The sequence below is a fragment of the Macrobrachium rosenbergii genome, chromosome 55 (genome assembly GCF_040412425.1).
Source record: "Macrobrachium rosenbergii isolate ZJJX-2024 chromosome 55, ASM4041242v1, whole genome shotgun sequence".
Taxonomy (NCBI): Eukaryota; Metazoa; Arthropoda; class Malacostraca; order Decapoda; family Palaemonidae; genus Macrobrachium; species Macrobrachium rosenbergii.
Genome location: NC_089795.1, coordinates 86,259,323 through 86,284,586, shown reverse-complemented (window position 1 = coordinate 86,284,586; position 25,264 = coordinate 86,259,323). Strand labels below are relative to the sequence as shown.

The 25,264-nt window shown below is 35.9% G+C and overlaps 2 protein-coding genes across 18 annotated transcripts in view; one reads left to right on the top strand and one right to left on the bottom strand.

The window, feature by feature from the left end:
- LOC136835584 (meiotic nuclear division protein 1 homolog) overlaps window positions 1-12,174 on the top strand; it is a 28,890-nt gene extending 16,716 nt beyond the window's left edge. For 3 of the 12 annotated variants that reach the window (XM_067099276.1, XM_067099275.1, XM_067099278.1), the window contains exons 2-8: window positions 2,703-2,799; window positions 3,101-3,246; window positions 3,929-4,055; window positions 4,662-4,798; window positions 6,646-6,751; window positions 7,563-7,709; window positions 10,988-12,174. In XM_067099276.1, coding sequence (XP_066955377.1) covers window positions 3,966-4,055; window positions 4,662-4,798; window positions 6,646-6,751; window positions 7,563-7,709; window positions 10,988-11,122 — 615 coding nt within the window. In that variant the 5' untranslated portion in view covers window positions 2,703-2,799; window positions 3,101-3,246; window positions 3,929-3,965 and the 3' untranslated portion in view covers window positions 11,123-12,174. Of the gene's footprint in view, window positions 1-151; window positions 238-2,702; window positions 2,800-3,100; window positions 3,247-3,928; window positions 4,056-4,661; window positions 4,799-6,645; window positions 6,752-7,562; window positions 7,710-10,987 lie in introns of those variants that run through there. The other 9 variants (XM_067099283.1, XM_067099282.1, XM_067099284.1 and 6 more) reach the window with 4 other exon arrangements.
- The window catches only part of LOC136835585 (uncharacterized), a 123,323-nt gene continuing 105,763 nt past the window's right edge, over window positions 7,705-25,264 (bottom strand). For 3 of the 6 annotated variants that reach the window (XM_067099290.1, XM_067099288.1, XM_067099291.1), the window contains one exon: window positions 14,753-15,336. In XM_067099290.1, coding sequence (XP_066955391.1) covers window positions 15,132-15,336 — 205 coding nt within the window. In that variant the 3' untranslated portion in view covers window positions 14,753-15,131. Of the gene's footprint in view, window positions 11,031-14,752; window positions 15,337-19,837; window positions 20,025-25,264 lie in introns of those variants that run through there. The other 3 variants (XR_010852205.1, XR_010852204.1, XM_067099289.1) reach the window with 3 other exon arrangements.

Here is a 25,264-nt window from a genome sequence, read left to right as displayed (position 1 = left end):
AAAAGAGACTGTTGTACCATAGCATAAAAGAAATTAAAGATAAATAATGAACGTCTCTTTGAAAGGCGCTATAAAAAGCAATATTCACGGGTGATCTTCGCTCCCTTGGGGTATGCACCGCTAATAAGAGCGGAGTACAATCATTTAGTGTTTGTCCTTGTATATATCGAGTTACCAAGCAACCCTCCCTCTGAGACCGCATATTCGGTTTAAGGGGGCAAGCAGCTAATGGAAGAGGTACATTTAAGTGTGTGTGTGTGTGTGTGTGTGTCCCGGAAGTCAAGTATGTGGAAAGGGTACATGCCTAAAATTCTTCTTGCGTGGGGGGTGTGCAAGATGTGAAAGTTTTAATTTATTTTTTTTAATAGGTGATATCTCTTTCTGTATTTTTCCTTTACCTTCTCTTACATCGTAATGAACACCAGACGTGTTCTCTGGAAGCTTGAATTTCAAGTCAGTGGCCCCTTTGGTGGGCTTGTTCCGTATGAATCGGGTTCGTCTACTGAATAATGTAATAATAAGGGCTATAAACCTAAACTTTTTGCATGACGTGGAAGAATTCACTCTTGAAAGTCGTTCTTGCACCAGTGAGGATATTTATATCTATTTAATTAGAAATCTCTTGTTGAATTTCCGTTGTATTTGTGACGAAACGGTGCGGAGTTGTTAAATAAGACGGGTGAAAAGTTATAGTTTGAAGCTGGTGATGTTTTGTTCCATATAACTAGGAACCGCCGGTGAATGGGAGAGTTAGACGGGGCGGCGGTTATGTTAGTGTGTTGCTCGTATTTATTACTGTAACCAGATGGAGTCGTAGGTGGCCGGGGGGAGGGGGAGCTAGCTGTGTATTGATTTACCTCAGTTTGATATTTCATATCGTATGCTTTGGTGCCAAGCCAAGGGTCCATGTGTGCCTGAGTGGTTCTTATACCTAGGCTTAGAGGATCAGCTCTCTCTCTCTCATAAATAAATTATATATATATATATATATATATATATATATATATATATATATATATATATATATATAATATATGTGTATATGTTTTCTACATTTTGCATTGTTATCTCAATTTCTTTTCTGTTGAAATATCTTGTATAGTTACTTATGTATATTTATTTTTAAACTTCTTTTTGTCTTTGCACCTATATTACTGTCTTAACTTCCCTTTTGTAATATGTAATTTTTTTCTAGCTACATTGCTTGTAACCCTTTCAAAATATGTAGCATTCTATCTTGTTAAAATGGTCATTTCTTGCTGTGCTTTTTTTATATTTTAGCGTTGTTTTTTTATTATTATTATTTTGTCTGTGTCGCCTTTTGCGGTTTTAACTTGAACAAGTACTTTTAAGAGGTGTTATTATTTGATTCTTTTACTTTATATTTATATTGCTGTACTTTTTGTATCTTTGGGGTAGCTCGAGAGCAAAGAAAACAACACAGCAGCCACTTCCACATTCAAACTTTAACTGCTAAAATGTGGATGAACCCCTGTGCAGGAAACTTCCACATCAGCTGCATCATACGCCACCACACCAGACTTGTCAGCAGTGCATCAAACCCCCACTCCACCCCCACCCCACACACACACACACACACACACACACACACACACACACACACACACACACACACACACACACACACACACTGCTCTGTTCACCTCCATCTTGTACTGGGATTGGTGCTATATAGATATTTAAGACCCTTTCTTTCCATTGTGGCCTTTCACCCCATCATCCAGCCCTTTCTTTTCACCAGCCCATTTTGTGCTTTTCTTCTCACATGAACAAGCCATTTTAAAACACTGATCCATCCTATCACATAACACACACTAACCCGTTCTCCACTTCTGTATATTTCCACATTTCTCACACTTTTACATCTTCGAAACTTCTTCTTCTTCTTCTTTTTTGCACTTCAGTAAAGGAGTGTTGCTTCAACAATCCCTTCATACATTACCATCTGGGCTTCTATAGACACTCATTGTCTCCTTGCAGTAAACATCATTCTCAAACTTATATCAACCCTTTCCATTCGTGTGTCTTTTAGCTCTGCCTATCTTCTGTGTGAAAGATAGAAGATCCATTTGTTCGTTAACCTTTCTGTTGACATTAACTTCCTTATAAAACAACTTTTGTCCTCAAAGTTCTTCCTCAGCTTCTTCCCTCTGTCTTTATTTCTTGCCGTATGTTGCTTTCTATTTGTACATGATATTCTATCCTATCCTGCAATTGTACCCCACCACTCATTGTCTTTATTCCCTCTTTCTTCCCTCCTATACCCACATTTTTTCTTGCTTACCTTAGGACCCTGTCATGGAATTTCACTAACTTCTCATTTGTTCCTTCCACCTCTGTCGTTAACCCAGCCCATATCTTACTTTTTACGTATCGGGTTCACTTATTTTGTAATTAAATATAAAGCCAAATTTTCACCCCTTTCCTCCAACTTAAACTAAATTCATATCCATCTTATTTTTTACTTCACTCAAATAATGATCATTTGTGCTTCCAGCCATTCTTCCTCTTACCATCACATCCATCAACTTACCCAACCATCTACTGTGTGCTAATAGCCTATATAATCTAGCCAACCCTTACCTTTACTTTTTTTCTCTTTCACTAGATCCTTCCAAACAGATTTCCAGAAAATCCTCTGTTTTCATTTACTTATTTGCTTTGTATTTTTACCATCGCAGCTGGGCGGTAGTTTGCTCACCCCATCAAGTTAAACCCAAAGCTCTCTGCTGCTTCCTGTTATTCTTAGGAGCTGCCCAGCAACTTCTGGCTTGAGTGGTAATAATATTTTATTTAGCTTTTGATACACAGATAATTTTGCAAAGGAATATTGATGTTCATTTTCAAATTATATGTAAATATACTATATACAGTGTATGAATGCATGTATATTAATTTTTTAGTATGAATTTCATTCGTCCATATTTGAAGGTTGTTTTACATTTCAGCCAAAATTAATGACATTTCTAATATCTAGGTACAAATGTCTTAAATAATTATTGGTCGTGACTGATGAAGTAAACAAACGTTTTTCATGAAAATTATTTCGACTATTTACAGTATAATCTTTCAACTTCAGGCCAAGAATGTTTTGATTGAAGTCAAGGTTGCATCACTGACATCATAAGGAGCGGTCTGTGATCGACTCGTAATGATGGTAAATTGGATTTAACAATAAAACGGCCCTTTACTGCAGAAATCACAAGAGTTCCAAGTGGAGCCAAAGTAAGATGTTACTTACCATTCCACCCAAATTTGAATTTATCCCCGATAACTGATATTAGTATTTTCATAGATCAAATCTATGATTGTAAGATATAAAAAAAACAAGTAACAAGTGTTTACTACAAAAAAAATGCACAAGTCTCAAATGATATATAGTAACTGAGGGGAAATCCACTAATTTGTGTAATCAGTAGACATTTCTTGGGCTGTAGAAATAGTATGCTTAGGTTTTTTGTTTATTGAGAAACAGTAAGTACAGTTTACCAAAAATACAAAATATACCTTATTGACAAAATATACACAGTTGAAGAAATGTACCCAACAGAGAAAATATGCCTAATGAACAAACTGCATCCAATTGACAAAATACATATACCCTATGGATAAACTTCCCCAAATACCCAGAGGATGTAATAAGATTGTCTCAGCAACTCAAACTCGGATGTATTCTAGCAAGGCCTCTCTTACCTTATGCCAAGTTTTCATAAAGTTTACCATATTTTCTTTTGTATGTCAATGCCTCTTTTATTTTCTGTTATATTGTGATATTCTTTCTGTTGTTCAGAAAGTATGATTGAATGGTATTTCTTCTGTTGAACAATACTAATAGTATATTCTTCATGTGAATCGCTAACTCAATTGAATATCCATTGTAGAAAGTTAATATTTTATTATCTTTCAGCTGCTGAAGTGTATCTGCAGCTTACATCAACACCAAGATGTCTCGAAGAAAGGGGTTAAGTCACGAGGAGAAAAGAACTAAAATCATGGAACTGTTCTATGAAAAAAAGGATTTTTTCCAACTGAAGGTTAGTGAAGGAAAGATTGGTTTTGATGGTACAGTTCATTAGGATGAAGTGGATGTTCAAGATAAACTTGAAGATGTACTGGACTTAGTTTGCATGTAAGTTCGAAAATATTCAGGATTAAGAAAAGTACTTCCACACAAGGCGATGGTACATTTACGAATAAGTTTAATTTATGACTTGGCAGATGTTACGTGTGCATTGTCCAACATCTAAAGTTGAAACTTAAAAGTCTTTAATTACCTCATATTATACAGTACTAAAAAACAGTGTAACTTTGAAGTTTCTTGTTACGATATTTGAAATTTTCATTTGTTTAAATTTGGAGCATAGTTACAAATTTTCATATGGCTTATGTTAATCTTAAGTACTTTTCAAAGTTAGAAAGGTAGGACATGACAGTATTAACAGAACAGACCATTGGAATATTTGTGAGAAATATATCCCTCATCCATTATTAATAGTTCATTAACACTGTAGAACTTAAGATTACTGCAAAATCTTTACTCAGTACTGTATTGTATTTAATCTGTGGTGTATTTCTTTTAGGATTTTTGAAATTTATACTAATTTTTTTTTATATGTATTCTTTAACTTGATCGTTTATAGGAACTAGAGAAGCTGGGACCCAAAGAAAAAGGCGTCATATCTCAAGCTGTAAAAGATGTTGTTCAGTCTCTTGTTGATGATGGCATGATTGATACAGACAAAATAGGCACTAGTATCTATTTCTGGGCTTTTCCAAGGTAAAGTGTGTGTAACTATTGAAGTAATATAAATAAAATATTAGTGTACTGAAGTATCTACAAGAATATAACGTCAGGTATTTTCATGGTACTGTGTTGGATTTTATCTTTAAAGATTTTTGTTACCTTACTTATTCTCTCTTTTTTACAAGATGCAAAATCTTTATTGAAGCCAAATGTAAGTACTGATTGTAACAGAATGTGTTAAAATATTGTTTTAAGATCAATAACTGAATGTTACTGTAGTGAAAATCATCAGAGCCAGGTCTCCACTGCATCTCGAGAAATTGAACCATATATCTTAAAAAAAAAAAAAAAACAAGTCTCAGAGAGAGTAAGTTTGGCCCTTATACAGCTGAATCCTGTATCTGCCACTTCAAAATTGTACCCGATGCCCTTATTGATGGGTCCTGTAACTACCTTACTTGCCATCATGACATGAGCCTTGTTCTTTTGGTGGACAAAGCCAGAAAAAGGTCCGAAGAGAAAATCAAAGTATCATTCGCAGCTGCTATTAAGCTATCTGGAATCATTTGTTTCATCATAGTATAGGAATCTTATTAGCAAGAGGCAGAAGAAACAGGCTTAAACAGAGTCCTGTTAGATTATCAGCTATGTAAACAACTAGACTTAGATTATCTAGCCCACCTTTGTTAAGTATAAAGCACGTCTCCCTCAGTACACTCCTAACTTAGTTGAAGAAAGGATAGAATAAAACCAAGGAAACAATCTTTCTTTGCAGGATTTCACAGCCCGACTTGTGCAAGGCTAAGTGTTTAAAGCAGCTTAAAACCAGGTTCTTGACACTTAATACCCAAAATATATCTATAAACATGCGACTTAACCACAAAGCTGAAGTGGACAATAGTGGGGATTATAAGGTGGATTATTTATCAGATGGAAACCCTTAGATACAGATATATCAAGAGCAGGGGAGTATGAAGAACCTTGACAGCTATGAGAATAATACTCCGTAGACGGATGGATATACAGTATCTGACATAAATCTTAAGGTTTTGTTCAGATAATTTACCTATAGCATACTTCTACATCCATGATATGCTATTACATTACTTACTGTTCATTTCTGATGTGCAGCATGGAAATATATGCACTGCAGGAGGCGCGAATAGTAATCTCAAGTAACTTATCTAAATACTGAAAGTAGGAGCTTGAAAATGAAGAAATTACCCTGGCCATGTAATCATAATGGAATATTGTATTATGGCAGGGAATGGTTGTTATTTATGTTTCGTTTGCTAAAGACAGATCTTGTATAGTTTGACCTTACGTAATAGGAAGTGGAATAAGGTAAGGGTTATATGTTTCACATAACACTGAAATTGGTAAATAATGACGTTGGTGTCACAAGGATCATGACCTGAGGAATTGCTGAAGATGTAAGGACGACAATATCTGGCGGTTCACAAAGGGAAAGTGCAGAGGAAAAGACAGCTGTAAGATCTTTTCACAGTGAAACCATAGGATGAAGTAGAAAGTCAGGATGCTCATAGAATAAGGCAACAAAAGGGAACAGTTTTGTCTGGGCCCTATAATTTGTTGACACTAGTTACAGTGTGGACACATTGCATCTTCAAAATATGGCACAAATGAGCATCCCAAGAACTGTATCCTCAGATCTGTATTATCAGTTATCTTAGGGAATTGCCATGTTAGTGGGTTTGGATGTAACAGCTCATTTGAGATGCTATGAATTAGCAAAACTGAGAATTGTAATGACTTTCTGGTAAAATTCTTTAATAGGTTTTAGCACATAACCAGAATATATAATTGATACCACCTCACTCATAACTTTTAATTATCAAAATTTTTCATTACCACCTTAGCAAAGCACTCAGCACACGTACGAAGAAAATTGAAGAACTTCGAGCTCGTCTTCAGGATTCAAACAAAAGACTCGAAACAGCCCAGACAAAATTAGAAGCAGCCAAGGTAATGTATTTTACTACTGTATACAGGTGTGCAAAGCATTTTAAAGAATATTTCTTAACAGGTTTCCATTATCACGTGCTATCACCAAGATGCAATGCTGTTTACTTTACGAAAAGTACAGTATTACTGAGAAGGAAAACTGCTGTTCAGTGAATTGAAGTAGTTAAATTTTTGTGTTAATTGATATAAAAAAACCTAATGTAAAAATTGCATAAATTACCAATTGGTTTTAACTGTTTGTGCCATGTGCTGATTCTTCCATTCTGTAACTATCTATCAGCACAGTGTGATAACTTTACAGGCCACAGAAAAATATTCAAAATTTGCAACTGAAACTGCATTACCGTGATAAAATCATTTAATCTTGTTATTACACTATGTGTAAATTATTAAAATTAAATAAACAGAATAAGTCTTAAAAATATGTTCATTAGTGTAAAGACAGCTCATTCAACCCAGGTAGCATAAAGAATTCTAGTTTCTTTATAAAAGTAAACTGAAGACTTTTCATAGGTAACATGTAAGGGTTGTAGAGTTGTGAAGTAATTTTTAATGAGAATAAAATTGCATTATGTTCAGTGTGGATGTCACGTCAGGATAAGCTTGACTCCGTGTTAAGAATAACAAAAATTAAATTGAATCATTCACTCAATTAATAAAAAGCATTTTAACTGTCTAAATATTCTTACACCAAATGCTGCTTGTGCACTAAAAATTTCTTGCAAAATTTGTAAGCTTACCATAAAATCATTTGATCCAGTATTTGTGACCATAAAACCATGTTTTGAAATTGGTAACAATTCTTTGTTAGGTTGGCCGGGAGGAAGGTGAAGATCGTGAAGAGATTCTTGAACGTCTTGCATTGTTGGAAGCCAAAAAGAATGAACTGTTAGGAGACATCCAGAAATACCGGGACTGTGATCCAGAGGTTCTCAATGAAATGAAGAGTGGTATACTGGTAAGACTGAAGCCATTTAATTTTAGCCACTTGCAGAAATTCACTTTACCCCCTAAGTTTGAATTCGTAAAGCCTCTGAAAGCTGCTGGTTTCTATAACATAAATTTGAAACATTTTCTTCAGAAGTCCTTTTTATTTTTTTATTAGCTCGAAACATAAGCAGTATCACTGGATTTAAAAAAATGTGTTCATACTTTAATACAAGCCTCAGTATTTTATCTGTTGAGACAGAATAGTAATTATTACTGAAATAAGCATAAGCTTCCAGCATGGAAGTTTAGTCTACCATCTCTCTTGAAGCAAGTAAGCCACTGGTTATGTAAATCACTCCACCAAGAAGTAGGCCTGGTGTTCATATGCCTTCTCTTCAGTTATTATCATTATGTTCACTTACTGGAGTTCACTTATTAATTCCAGTAATGGCGTTATTTAATTTTTTTTTCAGTTCTTGTATTTTATTTGTTTTTGTCCTACTGTAAGTTTACTGCATGTGCATTCAAGGATCATTTTGTAGCAAATTTATCCTAATTGTACTTTGTGTTTAGATATAGATAACTTTTTACAGTGATCTTATACAGCAATATGTCTTGGAACTCAGTGTCATGTCTTACTGTGTAAAACCGATTGTCATCAGGTTTTACATGATTTTTAGGTAATGGAAACATTCTAGGGAGGATTGTGTATAGCATGTAGTTCCTGGATGGAGTGGCATTGGTCCTGTTTCATGAACGTTAACTTAAGGGTGGTGTTGTTGCTGTTACTAGTTTGACACCTGTTTTGTGCTGTCAACTATGGCTGGCAGGGGTATATATACAGTATATGTTCATATTAAAGCTCAGCAAGCCAGTTACCCATCCTCATGATTAGTCTCTGTTACAGTCCTAGCACACAGCAATCAACCATTGGTTATTATTGTTGCTGTTTTGGATGAGCCTTATCCAGATTTTTCTAACACTTCAAAACTGGTTTGGCAGATGTTTTTGAGACAGATGCTCTTCCTTACTCCAGCCCTCCCTGTCCCGGCTTGGGAAATGGTTGTGGTATCTGGAATGTGAACTGTAGGAGCCCATTAGTAGTCTTAATCAGTGGTACGAAAGTACTAAACAGGCATGCAGTACATACTGTTTTAAAACTAAACGTTTATAAAATCAGAACACACAATCTCATTTCTCATATGCGGGAGTGACTGGCTTGTAGGATTCTTGACAATTATGGTTAAAGGCTAGTTTCATGACAAGAAAAATTAAGATTGGGATGGGTTAATTACTGGACTACTGCTGATTGAGCACCTCATTCTAATTTTCGAAATACTGATTTAAAACTTCTCTTTCAGTGATTGAAAAAACTATTTGTTAAAACTACCAAAAATTATGACATCCCAGTAGCAAATGACAAAGGTAGAACACAAATCATATAGCAAAATTTTGTCCGAGTCTTGGGCATTATCTTTTACTCACTTGCTAGTCTTGATTAATTATATACTAAGTAATTTTCCCTATTCCATATTCAAGTAAAACTGTTTAGGTGAAAAACAATAATGACATTTTAGTGCCTATGGATTTGACTGTGCATGTAGCACCCAAGCTATCACCATCTTGTCTTCAGAAATTATTTCTCAGGACCTCTTGCCCATTCCCTTTGCATTTTTTGAGTCTGGTGACTAATAAATGATGGCTAAGGATAGTAAGGGCTGGCAGTTGATGCTATCACACTCCCTCATAGGTCTTTAAAAGAGAAGCTCACCAACATTATAATGTTGGTGAGTTTTGATAGCTGGAAATGCTTTTTAGGACAACCATTACCTTTAACTGTTCATTACTCTCCGATTATTCTGTTCTTTGGGACCATATTCTGTTATTTCCTTTAGTTGTAAGAGTGGCTGATGCCAGAGGATGAGATGGAATCCATAAGGGTTCAAGAAATGAGAAGCTGTAAATCTGCCTTAGGAAATGGCTCTCTCCTTTCTGAAAGGGGTATCTCAGCACTGGAGGTTGAGGCCTTGGGTTGGGTAGGTATTAGATGTTGGACTGCAAAAAGATAAGTGTACCTCCAAGGGGAGACTGTGAATAGTGGAAACTCAAGAAAGTACCCAACGTGGACTTCTGCGTATGAGAAATTCCAAGGAAAGAGATACTGAAGGGTGGAGACAGACCAATTTCCCAACATGGAGAAGCTCATGAAAACAAACCATTTCAGAGTAATAACATTCAGTGTTTTCATAAGGTATCATCATGAACAAGAGATGTATTTAAGCAAGTTGCTTATAGTTTCTCTGTTCTGGAGAGCAATAGAAAAAGATTTTTCCTACCTGAATTTTCTGACGACAATTGTTAAAAAGGAGTGGAAAACCCACAACCTTCACTGAAAAGAAAGCATCATGTTACACCTCCAAAATGGCAGTTGGTGTGGTTACAATAGAAAGTACATTGAAAGGAGTGTCAGAAAACATTACCTTCTTTCCACAAGTCACAATTTGCATAAAAGTCATAAAAGATAACCATTACAAAACCATTGCCCAAGCAGAATTCTGAGAAGGTATTTATGCAGTAAATTAGTTTTAACTATATACTGAGGGAAGGCCCAAAGAATGAAGTTCTGATGGATTAAAAACATATTACAGAAAAATTGCTTGTTTACAGATACTATGGTAGGGGAAAAGAATAGATGGATCTCTCAACCTCTGAAGTTTGCCTACTTTTTTGTACAGATGATAATTGATAGAAACCATTATTTTATTAAAGAATACAGGAATCTGGGTAGCTTGTATGGATCACCAAATTTCCTCTTCGCACTCATTAGTATCATAATTTCAGATAAAATACCATAGGGGGAAATATTCCTAGGTAAAATAAAGCTTGTTTAAAGAAATTTAGTTAGAGCAGTTGTACATACATGAAATTTAGTTAGAGCAGTTATACATACATGTTCTTTAAAACCTACGCAGAAAAGTTCTTTAAAACCAACTTGGACAGGAATAGAACAATGTATGGATGTGGAGAAACTCGGATGAGGATACATTACTGAGACTAATCAAGACTGAGTGAGGGTCAAGTTAGATTGATTAGCCTGATCAGGTCACTGGTGTAACAGTTTTATTAAATTTTCTTACATCTGTACCATTTACTGTACCTGCATAATTATTTTAACCTGGATCTAGTATTTTCCTCAAGAAACAGAATTGTGCTAATAGCTTATGATGTATGGATTCCACATGACTGGCCAATTGATACACTTGAATATGCTATTCCTTGTCAACTTGACGCTATTGCTCTTTATAGGTTGCCCGTGATGCTGCTAACCGTTGGACTGACAACTTGTTTTCTGTAAAGACATGGTGCAAGAACAAGTTTTTCATTGAAGAGTCTGTTATCAATAAGCAGTTTGGTATACCAGAGGATCTCGATTATTTGTAACAACACTCCTGTTCTGGCACACACGAAGGTCTTCTAGGAGTAATATTATGATTTAGAGATTTATTGAAGACAGGTTTTGGATAATCTTCTTGAGGAAACTGAAGTATTTTATGACCAGAAGAAACTACAGAACCACTGACGTAGTCAGTGCCTAAAAGGACAAATTGCAGAAAAAAAAATTATTTAAATTTTAGGTACAGTACAACTGAACTTTTTAAATTCTTCTGCAACCCTCAGTTAACATATAAACATTAAAATTCATATTTGACGTTGTTCCTGAAAATTATAACCTGGGAATTAGTAAAATACATAAGGCCCCATAAAAGTTCAAATATGCAAATTGAAGATCATTTATGCAAATTCAAGAAAATTCACATTTTGAAAACATTGCAATGTTTATAGAATGGCATGAGTACTCTATGTAAGTTCCTCATTTCACTGTAAAATGAATCATTTCAGGGTGAAATGAGTGAATAACTCAGTTTCAGTATCCACAATTTTCTACATCAGTGATGGCTATTATTTGTGCTAAATGAGCAATTAAGAAGGGTCAAACATTGGCATTAATGTAGAAAAATGTAAATATGCTGTACACATTAGCGACACTCATATCCATTTATTTTTTAATTACCTTACATAGAATGCAAAAATACAAAATGTAATTCTAAATTATCAGAATGGAATGAACTCTACATAGTCTTGACAGGAAATCCAGATTGTAATCATCTGGACTACATAATAATTACATTCGGAGATTTATGCCTGTACCATTTATTTCAGTAAAGTGGATGAATAAATTGTGGAGGGAGGTAAAAGCAGTTCCATTAATTTGCAGATTTTCATATCAACCAGTGATGTAATATAACCTCATGATCACTAGTATATTCTCATATTCACTTGTTTGTTGTATACTGCACACACATTGCTGTTAAAAATATCAGTGGTAGTACTTATTAAAAAAAAGCAGTATAAAACCTAATGATTTGTTGATGTTAGCATGTTGTAAATGGTATTTTTGGATTGTCTATTTTTTGTATTACAATTGATATAAATGATACTGTATCTCATTTTTGACCCTTATTTATTAGAATCTTGCCTTTATGTGCTTTTATATAATGTTTTTACAATCATTTATTCATTTGATACATTAGTGACTTTGGTCCCCTAAATTATATTTTTTGTACTGAAGGTCATTTTCTAGGAAAAGTTCCATAATCACTGCCAGTTACTTGATCACTAATGAAATGTTTCTTGATCCAAGATACAACTCAGACAATTTTCAGAAGAGAGACTGAGAATTTGTTGGCATTTACTAGCATTCAGTATTATGTCATCTACTCAAGTACTGAATTTCGAATTATTTAGTTATTTTTAAATCTTGCATTATTTTAGTGCACATATGCATATCAAAAACTTCAATTTTAATTTCTGGCAGAAGCATGTCAGTCTGCAGCAAGGATAAAAGTATTGTGATGTTATCACAGTGGCATAAGTAAAATAATGGTGAAGGTTACAGTCAGTGGCATAACTAAGGGGGGGGGGGGGTTCTGCCCCTGGGACAGCAGCACTCTGCATCTTTTGAGCAGGTTTGGTCTGGCATAATTCTACATTTTCTAGTATATTTCTTCTGATCGGAACACTGAACAGTGATTTATCAACTCTGCTGTTGGACAGAAAACAATTTTTGACAACAGCAACCCTGGTTTCTTTCTCCTTCTGGGTCGTGCATGTAATTTTCACCACTTTAATACTTTTTAGCATGGGAAGCAGGCAGCACTTTGAGTCCACCAAGGCACCACTACACTAGTTATGCCACTGGTTACAGTATAAATGTACAGAGAAAGTATAAATGATTCCAAATGAGAAAACAAGGCCACTAACAGCAGTGTACCTGTAGAAATACAAAGATAAATTGTATAATAAGCTATGGATGCTAAACTCCATTTTTTATCACGCAGTCCTCTAAAATGGGCTGTCCATGGGATTCTTGTACAACTACAGCTCTTACTAAGATTACTGCGATTTCTATTAAGAGTATAACACACAACCTACAAAATCATGTTACAGTACTTGTAATTCTTGAAATCTAACCGTAACTCTTAACAGGAACTTACATATTTAACTTTAGTGATTTTGCTTCTTTTGAAGTCACTGAAGTGTCTACAATCAGATTAAATTGTCAGTAACACACTGCCAGTCCTGCACTGGATTTGGAAGCTCTGAAACAATCCAAGAGTGTGAAATTGAAAAAGATGGAACGATAGCTGAAGGACCAAGTTCAGCTAGATGAAGATACTGTATGTATTTATGCATGCACTTATGCAGGATTGACATCTATAAATGCTAAAGCAGAAGTGGGGATGAGAGAGTATGGGCACAGGCTTGAAAAAAAATTGCCTAACGAGACATGGGAAAAACTGAACATGCCATAATGTTAGAACAAAGCAAGTGCCAATAGACGAACAACAATAGCATTTAAATTTCATATGATGTGGATCTCAATTCACTTCCCAAGTGCCTCAGAGAATCCCTCTGTGAGGGCAACATGGCTGAGAACTGGAGCCTGCTTTAATACAAACTCAAACTTTTTACCACAAATACTGTTTAATCTTTTAAACACCTGATATACAGCATTGTCCAAAGCCAACTAATCTGAGTCAGACTTGTTGAGCACCACTTAATTGATCTGATAAAATGAAAATTATAAAAAATCACTTGATTACACCAAAACATTCTGAGGATAAGTTTTTTCATGGTTTCTGATAAAATTACTTTAATTTTAACCTTAATTCTCAACATGTAACGTATGAGTTTTATGAGAAATCATTCCGATATCCTTTTCAACTGGCAATGCAAGAAATTATTACTGATGTGCATAATTTTGACCTCTATTTCCAAACAACTAACCATTTTATGGTGGTGTTTCCCCAAAAACTTGATTTTGTTTGCATTTCAATCATCCATTTTAATCTGACCGCCCACAATTTATTTCAGTCTATAAGAGAAAATTTTGGTAAGGTGATCTGACTAAACAAGAGTAACATTCTTTTAAAATAAGTAATCCCTTTTTTTATCCAGATTAATACATCCAAGGCCTAGCCAGATATTGGAAATTTCTGGATATCATGAAAAGCACTACAAATATAAAATAGTAATTTGTACTCTCATTTTGTCAATACATATGCAGTACAGTATACACTATACTATACTCTTATAAACAACGAACACCACATCATGATTTATGATGTTAAACCAAAGTTCATATCTTCTTTTCCCCTATTTGTAACATAATACAGTGCGTATATTATATTCACTATATGTTTATACACAACACAATATGGTAGCTTTTGGACATCAGCAGTAATGTACTGTAGTTAATTAAAACTGTAAGTTTGAACCTATTTTCCTGATGTTTCAGAAATAAAATAATGACTACAAAAAATAAAAATAAAACACATTTTTCTCTCTTTTATCCAGCACACAATAGGGAGGTACAGTATGTACAGTACATTACCGGACTGTACAGTTACAGTAGTTTTGTAAAAAACTAAGTTTGTATCCTTTTTTTTCCTATTTTGTCTTAAAAATACAATAACATCTACAAAAAAAAACTTTTTCCCTCTCTCTTACCTGTGTGCAATGCCAAAACTGTATTTGGGCCAGACTTTTAAAAACTTGCAAGGAGGGCTTACAAGTCCTCTGTATCACTAAGGTCTTGTCCCCTGTCGAGGTCATGAAGTAGTGAACTGGTCAGAAGAGGTGCTGACGTGCCCAGAAGGTCTTGAAGAGGTGGCCGAGACATAAGATTCCAACTGGAAGAACTTGGCATGTCAACAGTGTGTGTGCAAAGGTGTTCATTTGTGTTTCCAAGTAAAACAACCAAGTTACAAATGAAATGAACAATGATGGGCTTGGGGGTTAAAGGTTTGAAGTAGCTGTCAAGGGTACTCAGTGATAGGAGTGACAATTCGGCTTCACAGTCACCATCCATCGCATTTCTCGAGTCCCTTCAGCAGACTCCAAGACCCTTGGGAAACAGGTTAATGAATGGGTCCATGACCATCTGCATATCCTTGTATGCTGTGGTTGGGTGTGATGCAGACTCACCGTCATCTCCAGGGACTTCTTCCTCCATCTCACCATGGGCAACTGCAGAAACTATCTCGCTGCTGGGCCACAGGTGGAAACCAGGATTGCCAACATTGTCATCCAGCCTGGGGAGAGTAAAACACTAAAAAAGTGGGTGCAGCAGCTATTGGCCACAGGGACACTGGAAACATCACCTAGTATTATTAAATTTTTAACAAACTGATTGTGAAGAGTAGTTGCTGGTCATTTCAGTGAATACAAGAATACACTGTTGTTCATCAGAGTAGTGTTCTTGGTCCAATACTATATGCATTACATATGCACAGTATGAGATCTAACATAAAAAAAAGCTCACAGATTATGTACATGATGCTAATCAATTTGGACTGCTCCCATCCCCTAATTGCAGACCTGCAGCTGCTGGTTCTCCTGACAGAATTAGATAACATAAGTGTATGATGCAAATAATAGGAATGAAGTTAAACCATAAACAAAACTAGTAAGGCTATAGCATAGGATCCCCCACACATCTTTTCATTGAAAAAGTTTTATTGATATGCACCTCTTTTCAAATTTTAGGTGTCTTTCTTTGCTGCTAACTAATTTTTAAGAAACTTGGTATATCTTCTTCCACTGCTCAAAAACATTTATAATGAAAGGCTTTTAAGATTTTAGTAGACATGTCTATCCTGAGGAATACCTTTATTTGGATAAAAACTTGTTTTAATAAACTTTTTATCCCAGATCTTAGTATTAGGTAGCTCGTCGAGTATGCTTTAAAAATTCTTCATAATCTGATCGTTCTCCACATTCAGATCTTTCCAAACTATATAATCCATTACATAGTACAAGAGTTGCAGTTAACTCAAAAGTATTACCTTTCCTTATGTGAGGTTCTGTACAGTTTTCTAGAAGTTTTGTTTCAGTTGCATCCAAAATCAGGAATGATCATGTAAGTCCGGTAGTTCAAAAAGAATTTCAACCTGGATGCAACTGGTTTTAGTTTTCTGTAGAAGTAAACTACTGTGACGGCTTTGCCTCTCCATCCGCACTTTTTCTGTCCGCCCTCAGATTTTAAAAACTACTGAGGCTACAGGGCTGCAAATTGGTATGTTGATCATCCATTCTCCAATCATCAACACCAAATTGCAACCGTCTAGCCTTAGTAGTTTTTATTTTATATAAGGTTAAAGTTAGCCATAATCGTACTTCTGGCACTGCTATACGTACCAACAACACAGGCCACCACCGGACCGTGGCTGAGTTTCATGGGCCGTGGCTAACAGTTTCATGGGCCGTAGCTTAGGCCATCAGCGGACTGTGGCAGAGTTTCATGAGCAACGACTAGGAGTTTCAAGGGCCATGGCTGAAAGCTTCATACAGCATTATACGCTGTACAGAAAACTCAATTGCGCCAAAGAAACTTCAGCACATTTTTACTTTTTTTTTGCATGCTCACATGAATATTATTTGTTTAATTTTTTATCCTATTTATTTCTGTTTATTATTTCTATTACAACTTATCATTTATTTCTGTATTTTTTCTTACTGGAGCCCTTGGGCTTGTAGCAGTCTCACCTCCTAACTAGCACTGCAGCTTTGCTTGTAAAAATAATAATAATTTTTTCCAACATTAGGATGTTTTCCCTAACAGGGGGTGGCTGCCAATAAAAGACAAGACAATGTTATGGCCACATCTGCACTCAAACTACATACCTGAGGATGAACCACCCAGATACATCATTTTACTTTTACCTTCCTTATAACCAGCAAATAAAAATAAGGTGAGGAGTTGCAGCCCCATGCCTCCAGCCATTTGGTAACTTTCATGTCACAACATCCTCAAGCCTTCGCCAAGCATTCCTATACTTTTGGGTACATGATAACGGCACCACAAACATTGACACTTTCTACAGCAAACAAAGAGTACCACTTAATACCATTATGATAGCAGCCCACAGAGAGAATACTGACCTGATAACGGCTAGTGGTTGTCTCTTGCATAAGAAGATAAGTTCCTGTGTCATTTCAGGGACATTTTCTCCCATAAGGAATTCACAACCCTCTACTGGGTGCTCTTCAAATCTTGAGATAGACTATATTGTATTATAATCCCATATAATGGCACAAATTGGGGTGTCAGTGACTAGGTAGCATCACTTACTACCACTTTGGCTAGAAAGCAATCAAATTTAATTGACAGTCAAGACCAATGACCACATAAAAACATTAGACAGGGCACAGGATCCGATAAGTGAAGCCAGCCTGTTAGCACTACCTGCACCAAGATGGCGGCAGCCGGGGATGACTCGCCCTAGTGGCAAGCGCTTTCTGACTGGCCAGCCAAGCCACCAGTCAGTCTTTCAGTCACACAGCAGGTGCTGCGTGCCTAGCCCATTGGTGTCTTACCCTGTCTTGTTGTCTTGTAGACTGCACTAGTGCACAAGGCTTTGCAATGTCTACATCTTGCATTGCTTTTGCCATCACATAATAAACTCTCTTTTATTAACTGCTACATAAGCCAAATACACAAGCTACTTTTTTCAAAAATGTAATTCAAATGATTTAACTTTTTGGCTACAACTTTGTCACTTTGGTGATGTCTCTGCCCTAAAAACAAAAAGTTTCATTAAAGAGTAACTTTTTCAAATCATCATTTAGAACTCATAAAAACATTTCAACTTTATTTAACTGTAAAAAATATAAAGTAGCAGTTATTGATGTTTTGAATGATATTGTTAGCATTCATAACTTATGTTTTTCACTTATGTCAAGTTTCAACATTTTGTCTTCTTCCTAAGTAGGTTAGATAACTGAATATTTGATAAGCGTGCATTAAAAATTTCTAATACTCCAATCCTGGCTTGACATTTCTATCCTACATCAAGATGGCAGCAATGGCTATATCTCCAATAATGCTAGTTAAATGGCTGTGCCCAATCTATTGTTCTTATGTGATCATTGGCCAAGACCAACATAGGCTAATAACAGTACAAATATATCACAGAGGTAGATGTTCAGTTCAATTAAATACTGCCTTCAAAACTAACCAATCACTTAATTTCTACAAGCCATTATCCTAACTAATAGAAATAGCATAGTAGAGTAGGGAATTGCCTTGGTCAACAAACCTTGCCTGACAAATTCTGATCAATTATTCCAATCTAGACTTCACAAGTTATTGATGGCCGTTGACTGTAGATTATTCAGTAGAACTATGGTACAACTCCACATGGGGTATTACCTTGGAAATGGTAATTCTAAGCTGACTGTCCGCAGTGAGCTAGCCAATGGCAATTGACGTTTTCCTATGTCATTTTACCTGCTGAACAGGAATTTAAAATAATATATTTTGTCAGTCAGCTGTAACTAAAATGTAATTGACCCTTGAAAACTGCACGTCTGTACCAGTGGGCAGAGAGAACCGCCAGTGGGTTGCACACAGCTCAAGGTTAAATTACAGTTTAGCAGCAGCCGACCGGCAAAATATTACCTTAAACTCTTGTAAAGCAAGTAAAGTAACATAGCAAAACATCAATTGCCATAGTTAGCTCCACTGCACACTATTCGAAGCTTTCGTAAACGGGAAACAAAACATTACCATTTCTGCTTTCAACTTGGGTGGCCTCTATAGGTTGCCATAGCAGAACAGCGCTGCGCGCCTTCTCTGCATTTTTAAAGATTACAGCAAGCTCGTATGTTCTGGCAAGAGGTAATTACTTTAAATTCTTCTTCAAGTAAAGTAACATAGCAAAACGTCAATTGCCAGTCTCTCGCAGTTCTCGCTAAGCGCAGACAACTGGCAACTAGTGATTGGTGAACCAAAATCTAGCGTATGCGTGTTAAGGCTTAGAATCAGCAGTACTAGTAATGAATGAAAAGTGCCTTTGGAACGGCTCCCACTATCCATTTATTCGCCCTTCTTTTTACGCTTGTTTTTCGTGTTCCAAATGACATATATAACGGGAAATACAACAATAAGGCACTGAAACCTTTTCCCAAGTTAATTACCCAACCAAAAAACCCAAATTCCCAACGGGTCTCCCTTACTGTTAGCTATTCTCGGAAAGGTTTTACCACACCAGTTCTAAGAAAATTTACAGCTTAATTACAGCCGAGCGACAAATTATTACTTTAAATTCTTGTTCAGCAGGTAAAGTTCTTTAGAAAAACGTCAACTGCCATAGCCTAGCTCACCGCGGACAGCCGGCTTAGATCTACCCCTTCTTGAACATATGGCTCCCTAATGACTTGTGCATGCACGGAACAATTCCATAACAAAACAAGACTGTCCGGTCTTTCTCCCAACAATTTCCCCAACCCAAAACCCCACGTTCCCAAGGGGTCACCAACCATGTTGGATAGAGATAGGCTACGAGGTAATAATGGCCTAACTGACCGACATTAAAAAATCAATTTCCAAGGTAATAGTCCATACGGAGCTGTTCTGTAGTTTTACCAATTATTCTGTTTTGGTTTTAGGCCTATCTTTCAGCCGACTGTAATCTAAATAACCTACAACAGATTTTGGCCTGTAGACCTACCTTGCTAAAAAAAAAAAAAAATGACTAGGCTAAACAATACCGTAGGCCTCGCCACTGACAAAAAAAAATACAATTGACCTACCTTCCTCCATGCCATTGTACTTAAAACCGAATTCACTGCTTTAACCACGTCTGAATATATACATATTTAAGTTGAAAAGTTTCGTCAGCACTAAAAAAAAAAAAAAACGGATAATTTACAAAACATATTTTGTTTTTCAGAGTCCGTTCGACCGAGATGTCAAGAAAATGATGACCCTGGGTATTGTATGCTTTGGTGCGACCAAACCACGAACATTAGTGGCAGCGATCTCCAAAAACATTCTCTTCAAGGGTGAGTTGACCTCAGGCTATTTTGTTATGTATTTTTTTTAAACATCACCCTTAGCCCTTGACAAATGTTGTCCTCTGTAGATGTATGACTAATTGCATGCAGTAATGTGTTGTGCCACTAAATGTATATTTTTATCTTGTGTCCAAAGGCACAGAAGAGAGAGACAATTTAGCCTCCTAGTCTAGACATTATGCAGGCATGTATACACGCATATAAACATATATATGTATATGTGTGTATATATATATATATATATATATATATATATATATATATATATATATATATATATATATATATATATATATATATCTTTCTTTCTTTCTTTCTTTTCTTTTAACTTTTATTCCCATTTTTGTATGGGGTAACACGACTTAATATATATATATATATATATATATATATATATATATATATATATATATATATATATATATATATATATGTGTGTGTGTGTGTGTGTGTGTGTGTGTGTGTGTGTGTGTGTGTGTGTGTGTGTGTTTGTGTGTATGTGAGGAATAATTCTGACATTATATAAGGGGTCAAGATAATAAAGGAGAGTGAGAACTATGGGGTCAAAGCCTTATTAGCATACCAAGAAAGGTGCAATGTATTATTTAATCAAAGGGCTTAAACAGATGACAGAGAAACTGATAAGGGGAAGAACTGTGGGGTTTTAGACAGGTAAGAAGGTGTGTGCATCGTGTTTATTATGAAACTGTTATGTGGGAAGTTTGAAAGTCCAGGGAAAAGTTGCATACATGGACCCAGAGAAGGGTAATGTGAAGCGTGTTAATATTAAGGGTAAGCTGCTTAGAGCGAAAAACACAATTATAATGGAAATGGCGCATGAATTACAGTTCGTAAAAGAGAGAGTGGCTGTTTTGGTGTATGATGGAGCTGGGATAGGGTTGTGTTATGTATCCGTGGCTTGTTACCAAAGTATCTTTACCATATGGATACAGTGAAGTGAGAAGTCAGAGCAAGGGCAGAAGATGCACGTGCAGAGTTGTAGAATGAGCAGGGTCTTGAATGAAACTTGGAATGGCTTATGTTTGCATATGAAAGAGTACTGATTAGGGATAGTCAAGAGAATCTTCAGAGAGTAGTGAAAGAATCAGAGAATTATTTTACGAGGAGATGGTTAAGAAAAACTTCAGAGTACTGAAAGAATCAGAGAATGTTTTTATGAGGAGAAAGATCAGAGCAAATGAATTTAAGGATAAATACTTTGAATGACGTTAGGATGAGAGGAGAGGTGGGTCACAGAGTAGGTGAAGAAGAAAGTGCAAAATACCGAGTGGAGACTTGGAGTGTCAATGGAAGCCAAGGTTTGAATGTATGCAATGATTTTTGAGCAAACTCTCCTCTAGAGAAATAAAATGTGAATGTTGAATGGAAATGTAATAAAAAATAAAAGCTGTAGAGCTGGCTTGCATGTGAAGTATACATGGCATAAGAAGAACTGAAAGGACTAGAAGCGTGGAGACACGAATGAATGGTGAAAGTGTTAGTTAGGGCGAGGATGGACTGGTGTTTGGTGATGGTTTGGTCTTGCAGAGAGAATGGAGGATATTTTGAGGAAAAAAGTATGCAGTTCAGAAGTATTCAGGAGGAGGAGAGGAAGGCCTACAAAGGGCAGGATAGATGGCAGGGTGTGGATAATGGAAGTATGAGGCCTCAATGTTCAAGAAAAGAGAGTTGTGCAAAATAAAAGTCAACCTTATAAAGAGGTATGTGAAGTGGTTAATGGTACAGTAGTGATTATTGTCCTTGTTCTTTTCTAATGCTACCCTATTGGCTTAATGCTGATATATATATATATATATATATATATATATATATATATATATATATATATATATATATATATATATATATATATATATATATATATATATATATATATATATATATATATATATACATATCAAACAGGAAGGCGGACAGGAATACTTTTGAATAGTCACTTGAGTACATGTTTTCTGTAATTTTTATTGTCAATGCTTTTTGTTTTTTTTTAATTCTAGAACCCCTGATGATGTAATCATGGATTATGAAACATTGGCAATAAACATGTAATCAAATGACTATTCAAGAGTATTCCTGTCTGCATTCCCATTTGATGTCTGTATTCGGGCATTCCCGTCCCTTGTGCATTGGTATACACACACACACACATATATATATATATATATATATATATATATATATATATATATATATATATATATATATATATATATATATTGTATCTTTATTTGCTATTGCCTTAGTTTTTTTCATATGAATATTCATATCTAAAGTTAAAGTTAAAAGTTTGGTGGTTTCATTCCTCCCACGGGCTATTGCCTCTCGGTCGGACGTCAGCTGGGTAACCCCAACCCCCGACCATGACATCACTCATGGCAGTAATCACTTGGTAGACAGTCTCACTGTCCGCCCCCTGGCGGAGAGCGAACACTGTTCCCCGAGATTACGAGACCAACACGTTACCAACTGTGCTGGTCAGACGGATGGAAACCTGATTTGCAGGATGATGGTCCATGTGGTAACGATTATATTACTGATTGCAATCTTTGTAAACAGACGACATCCAAATTACACAAGATTTAAACACAATTCATACGAAGTATCAAGTCTGTCAACTTCTTTTCCAGGGTTGAATAGCGTTTCCAAATATTACTATAAACGAATGCCGAAAGTAGCTAATATCTTTTGTCTGAAAACCTTTTATTGTAATGACTGAAAGGCAAGAGCACGTTTTCATGGGAATGGAATGGAATACAAAATTTGGGCCGAAGGCCAAGCGCTGGGGTCTATGAAGTCATTCAGTGCTGAAAAGGACACTGAAAGTAAAAAGGTTTGAAAGGTGTAACAGCAGGAAAACCTCGCAGTTGCATAATAAAGCTAATGAAGCCATTGTTAGGAGAAGGTAGAAAGTGAGATGGAAGAAATAAACTATGAACGGAGGTATAGTGAAAGGAATGAAAGGGCCTGCAGTTAGGGGCCGAAGGGACGCTGCAAAGAACCTTAAGTAACGCCTACATAGGCCCGAGTGTGGGGTGCACTAACGGCGCTAACTCACGCTAAGTCGCTAACTCCCGTACTCGTAGGAAGGTTTTTCATGCCCCGCTCCCCCTACCCCACCTTTCCTAAGCATCTCATTGCAGTTTTGAAAATATCAGACAAAAGACTTTGACATTCAAACTAGTGACAAGAACCTTTCCGTTGTAGGCTATAAAGATGAAGTTTTTATTTATTTCTTTAATTTTTTACGTTTTGTGTGTCAAAACTTCCAGGGAGAATGGGTGTTTACAGTGGCTTCCTACTCAAAGCAATTTCAGCACACTTGTAAAAACAAGAAGAAAAACCAGGTGTTCAACACAACCTGTCTGTGCTGACTCACTAGGTGTGCTGGCTTTTTTCTCTCTCTCTCTCTTTTTTTAGGGAAGCTCACGCTTGCAATAATATGTTGTTAGTTTAACGTACCGTAATTTATAAAGTGAATATTCTTGTTTCAATTCGTGTAGATTTTCAACTGATGAGCAGTGCATATAAAGTCTCTACAAATCAAAATTTCCAGCAGATTAAATCCAGTATGGTAATTCAGCCCCATTAAAAATGAGACGTTAAGTAAGCTGGCTCGCATGAACTACGTTTGCCGTGTGCGTCTAGGTCATTGTATGTTAGTAAAAAGCGGCCATTTTTCAGGAAATTAAATTACTTTTCCCAAATAGGTACAATAAAGGGATGACCAAAGATTCGGTTAAGCCAGTTCACGATGAAAACAATGATTTCTTAAAAAAAAATTAATATATATATATATATATATATATATATATATATATATATATATATATATATATATATATGCACAGAAAAAGAATTAGCTTAATTGGTGGCCACAGCTTAATCCCAACCATGTCCACCACCATTTTGAGTCAATCAGTTTGACTACCCACTATATCACTTGTAACCCCAGATCGTATGCACAAAAGTTTTTCTAATGATTGTTTAGTTACCTTACCCCATACATACCCACAAACAAGATGGCAGACAAAAACCCGTAGGTAAATTAAGATGATGTTATTGGTAAGAATGAAATTACTTTTTTTTTTTCAAAGACTTATAGCTCATGAGTTGCGTCGACAGTTGACCTTGCTTATCGCTAATCTTACAAAGGGTTCTCGATAGCATAGGAGATAAAAGATAACAAACAAAAATACCCTCTTCTTCCCCATAGAGATAAGCAATACTCTCGCATAATACACGCCTTTCAACACGGTTAAGAAGAAGAAGAAGAAGAAGAAGACGCCGAGCCATGGCGCAACACTGTATCAGGTTAACAATCTCAGTGGTTTCTTCACAGGTGTAGATCTGTAAGAAGCGCAATCCCATCTTGATGGTAAACAACTTTCCCGAAGGTTTTTATTTGACTTATAGGTATGTTAATATTCGTATACGTGAAATGAATAGCAGACTGGCCAAACAATTTGCAAACACTTCAAGTTCGATGTGGCCATTCATTTCACGTACACGATTATTAGCATACGTATCTAAGTCAAATAAATACCTGCGGGAAAGTCGTTTACATTCAAGTTGACAATATACAACGTCTGTGAAGAACCACCCTGTTGCGCCGTGACTCGACGTCTTAATCTTCTTACACACACACACACACACACACACACACACACACACACACACACACACACACACACACACATACATATATATATATATATATATATATATATATATATATATATATATATATAAAATATATAAGATAAAAACGGAAACACTGGACTGTGCTGCGGGGCCTTTCGACGCTAGTCCTTTACTTAGCTAAGTAAAGGACTGGCGTCGAAAGGCCTCGCAGCACTCCAGTGTTTCCGTATCCTTCGTGGATTTTATCTTTATTTATATATTCATCACGTTCCATATTTTCGTGATTCAGTTATACATATATATATATATATATATATATATATATATATATATATATATATATATATATATATCAATCGACATGCGATAGTATTCACACGTTCAGTTTATTCTCAAGTTGACTGTGAGTTCCTTTAAGTACTGCATCTGCGAAGACGCTACTGAGATTGCCAATCGAATGTTGTTCCATTGCTTGGCGTCGTCACAACGGGCGTTATTTTG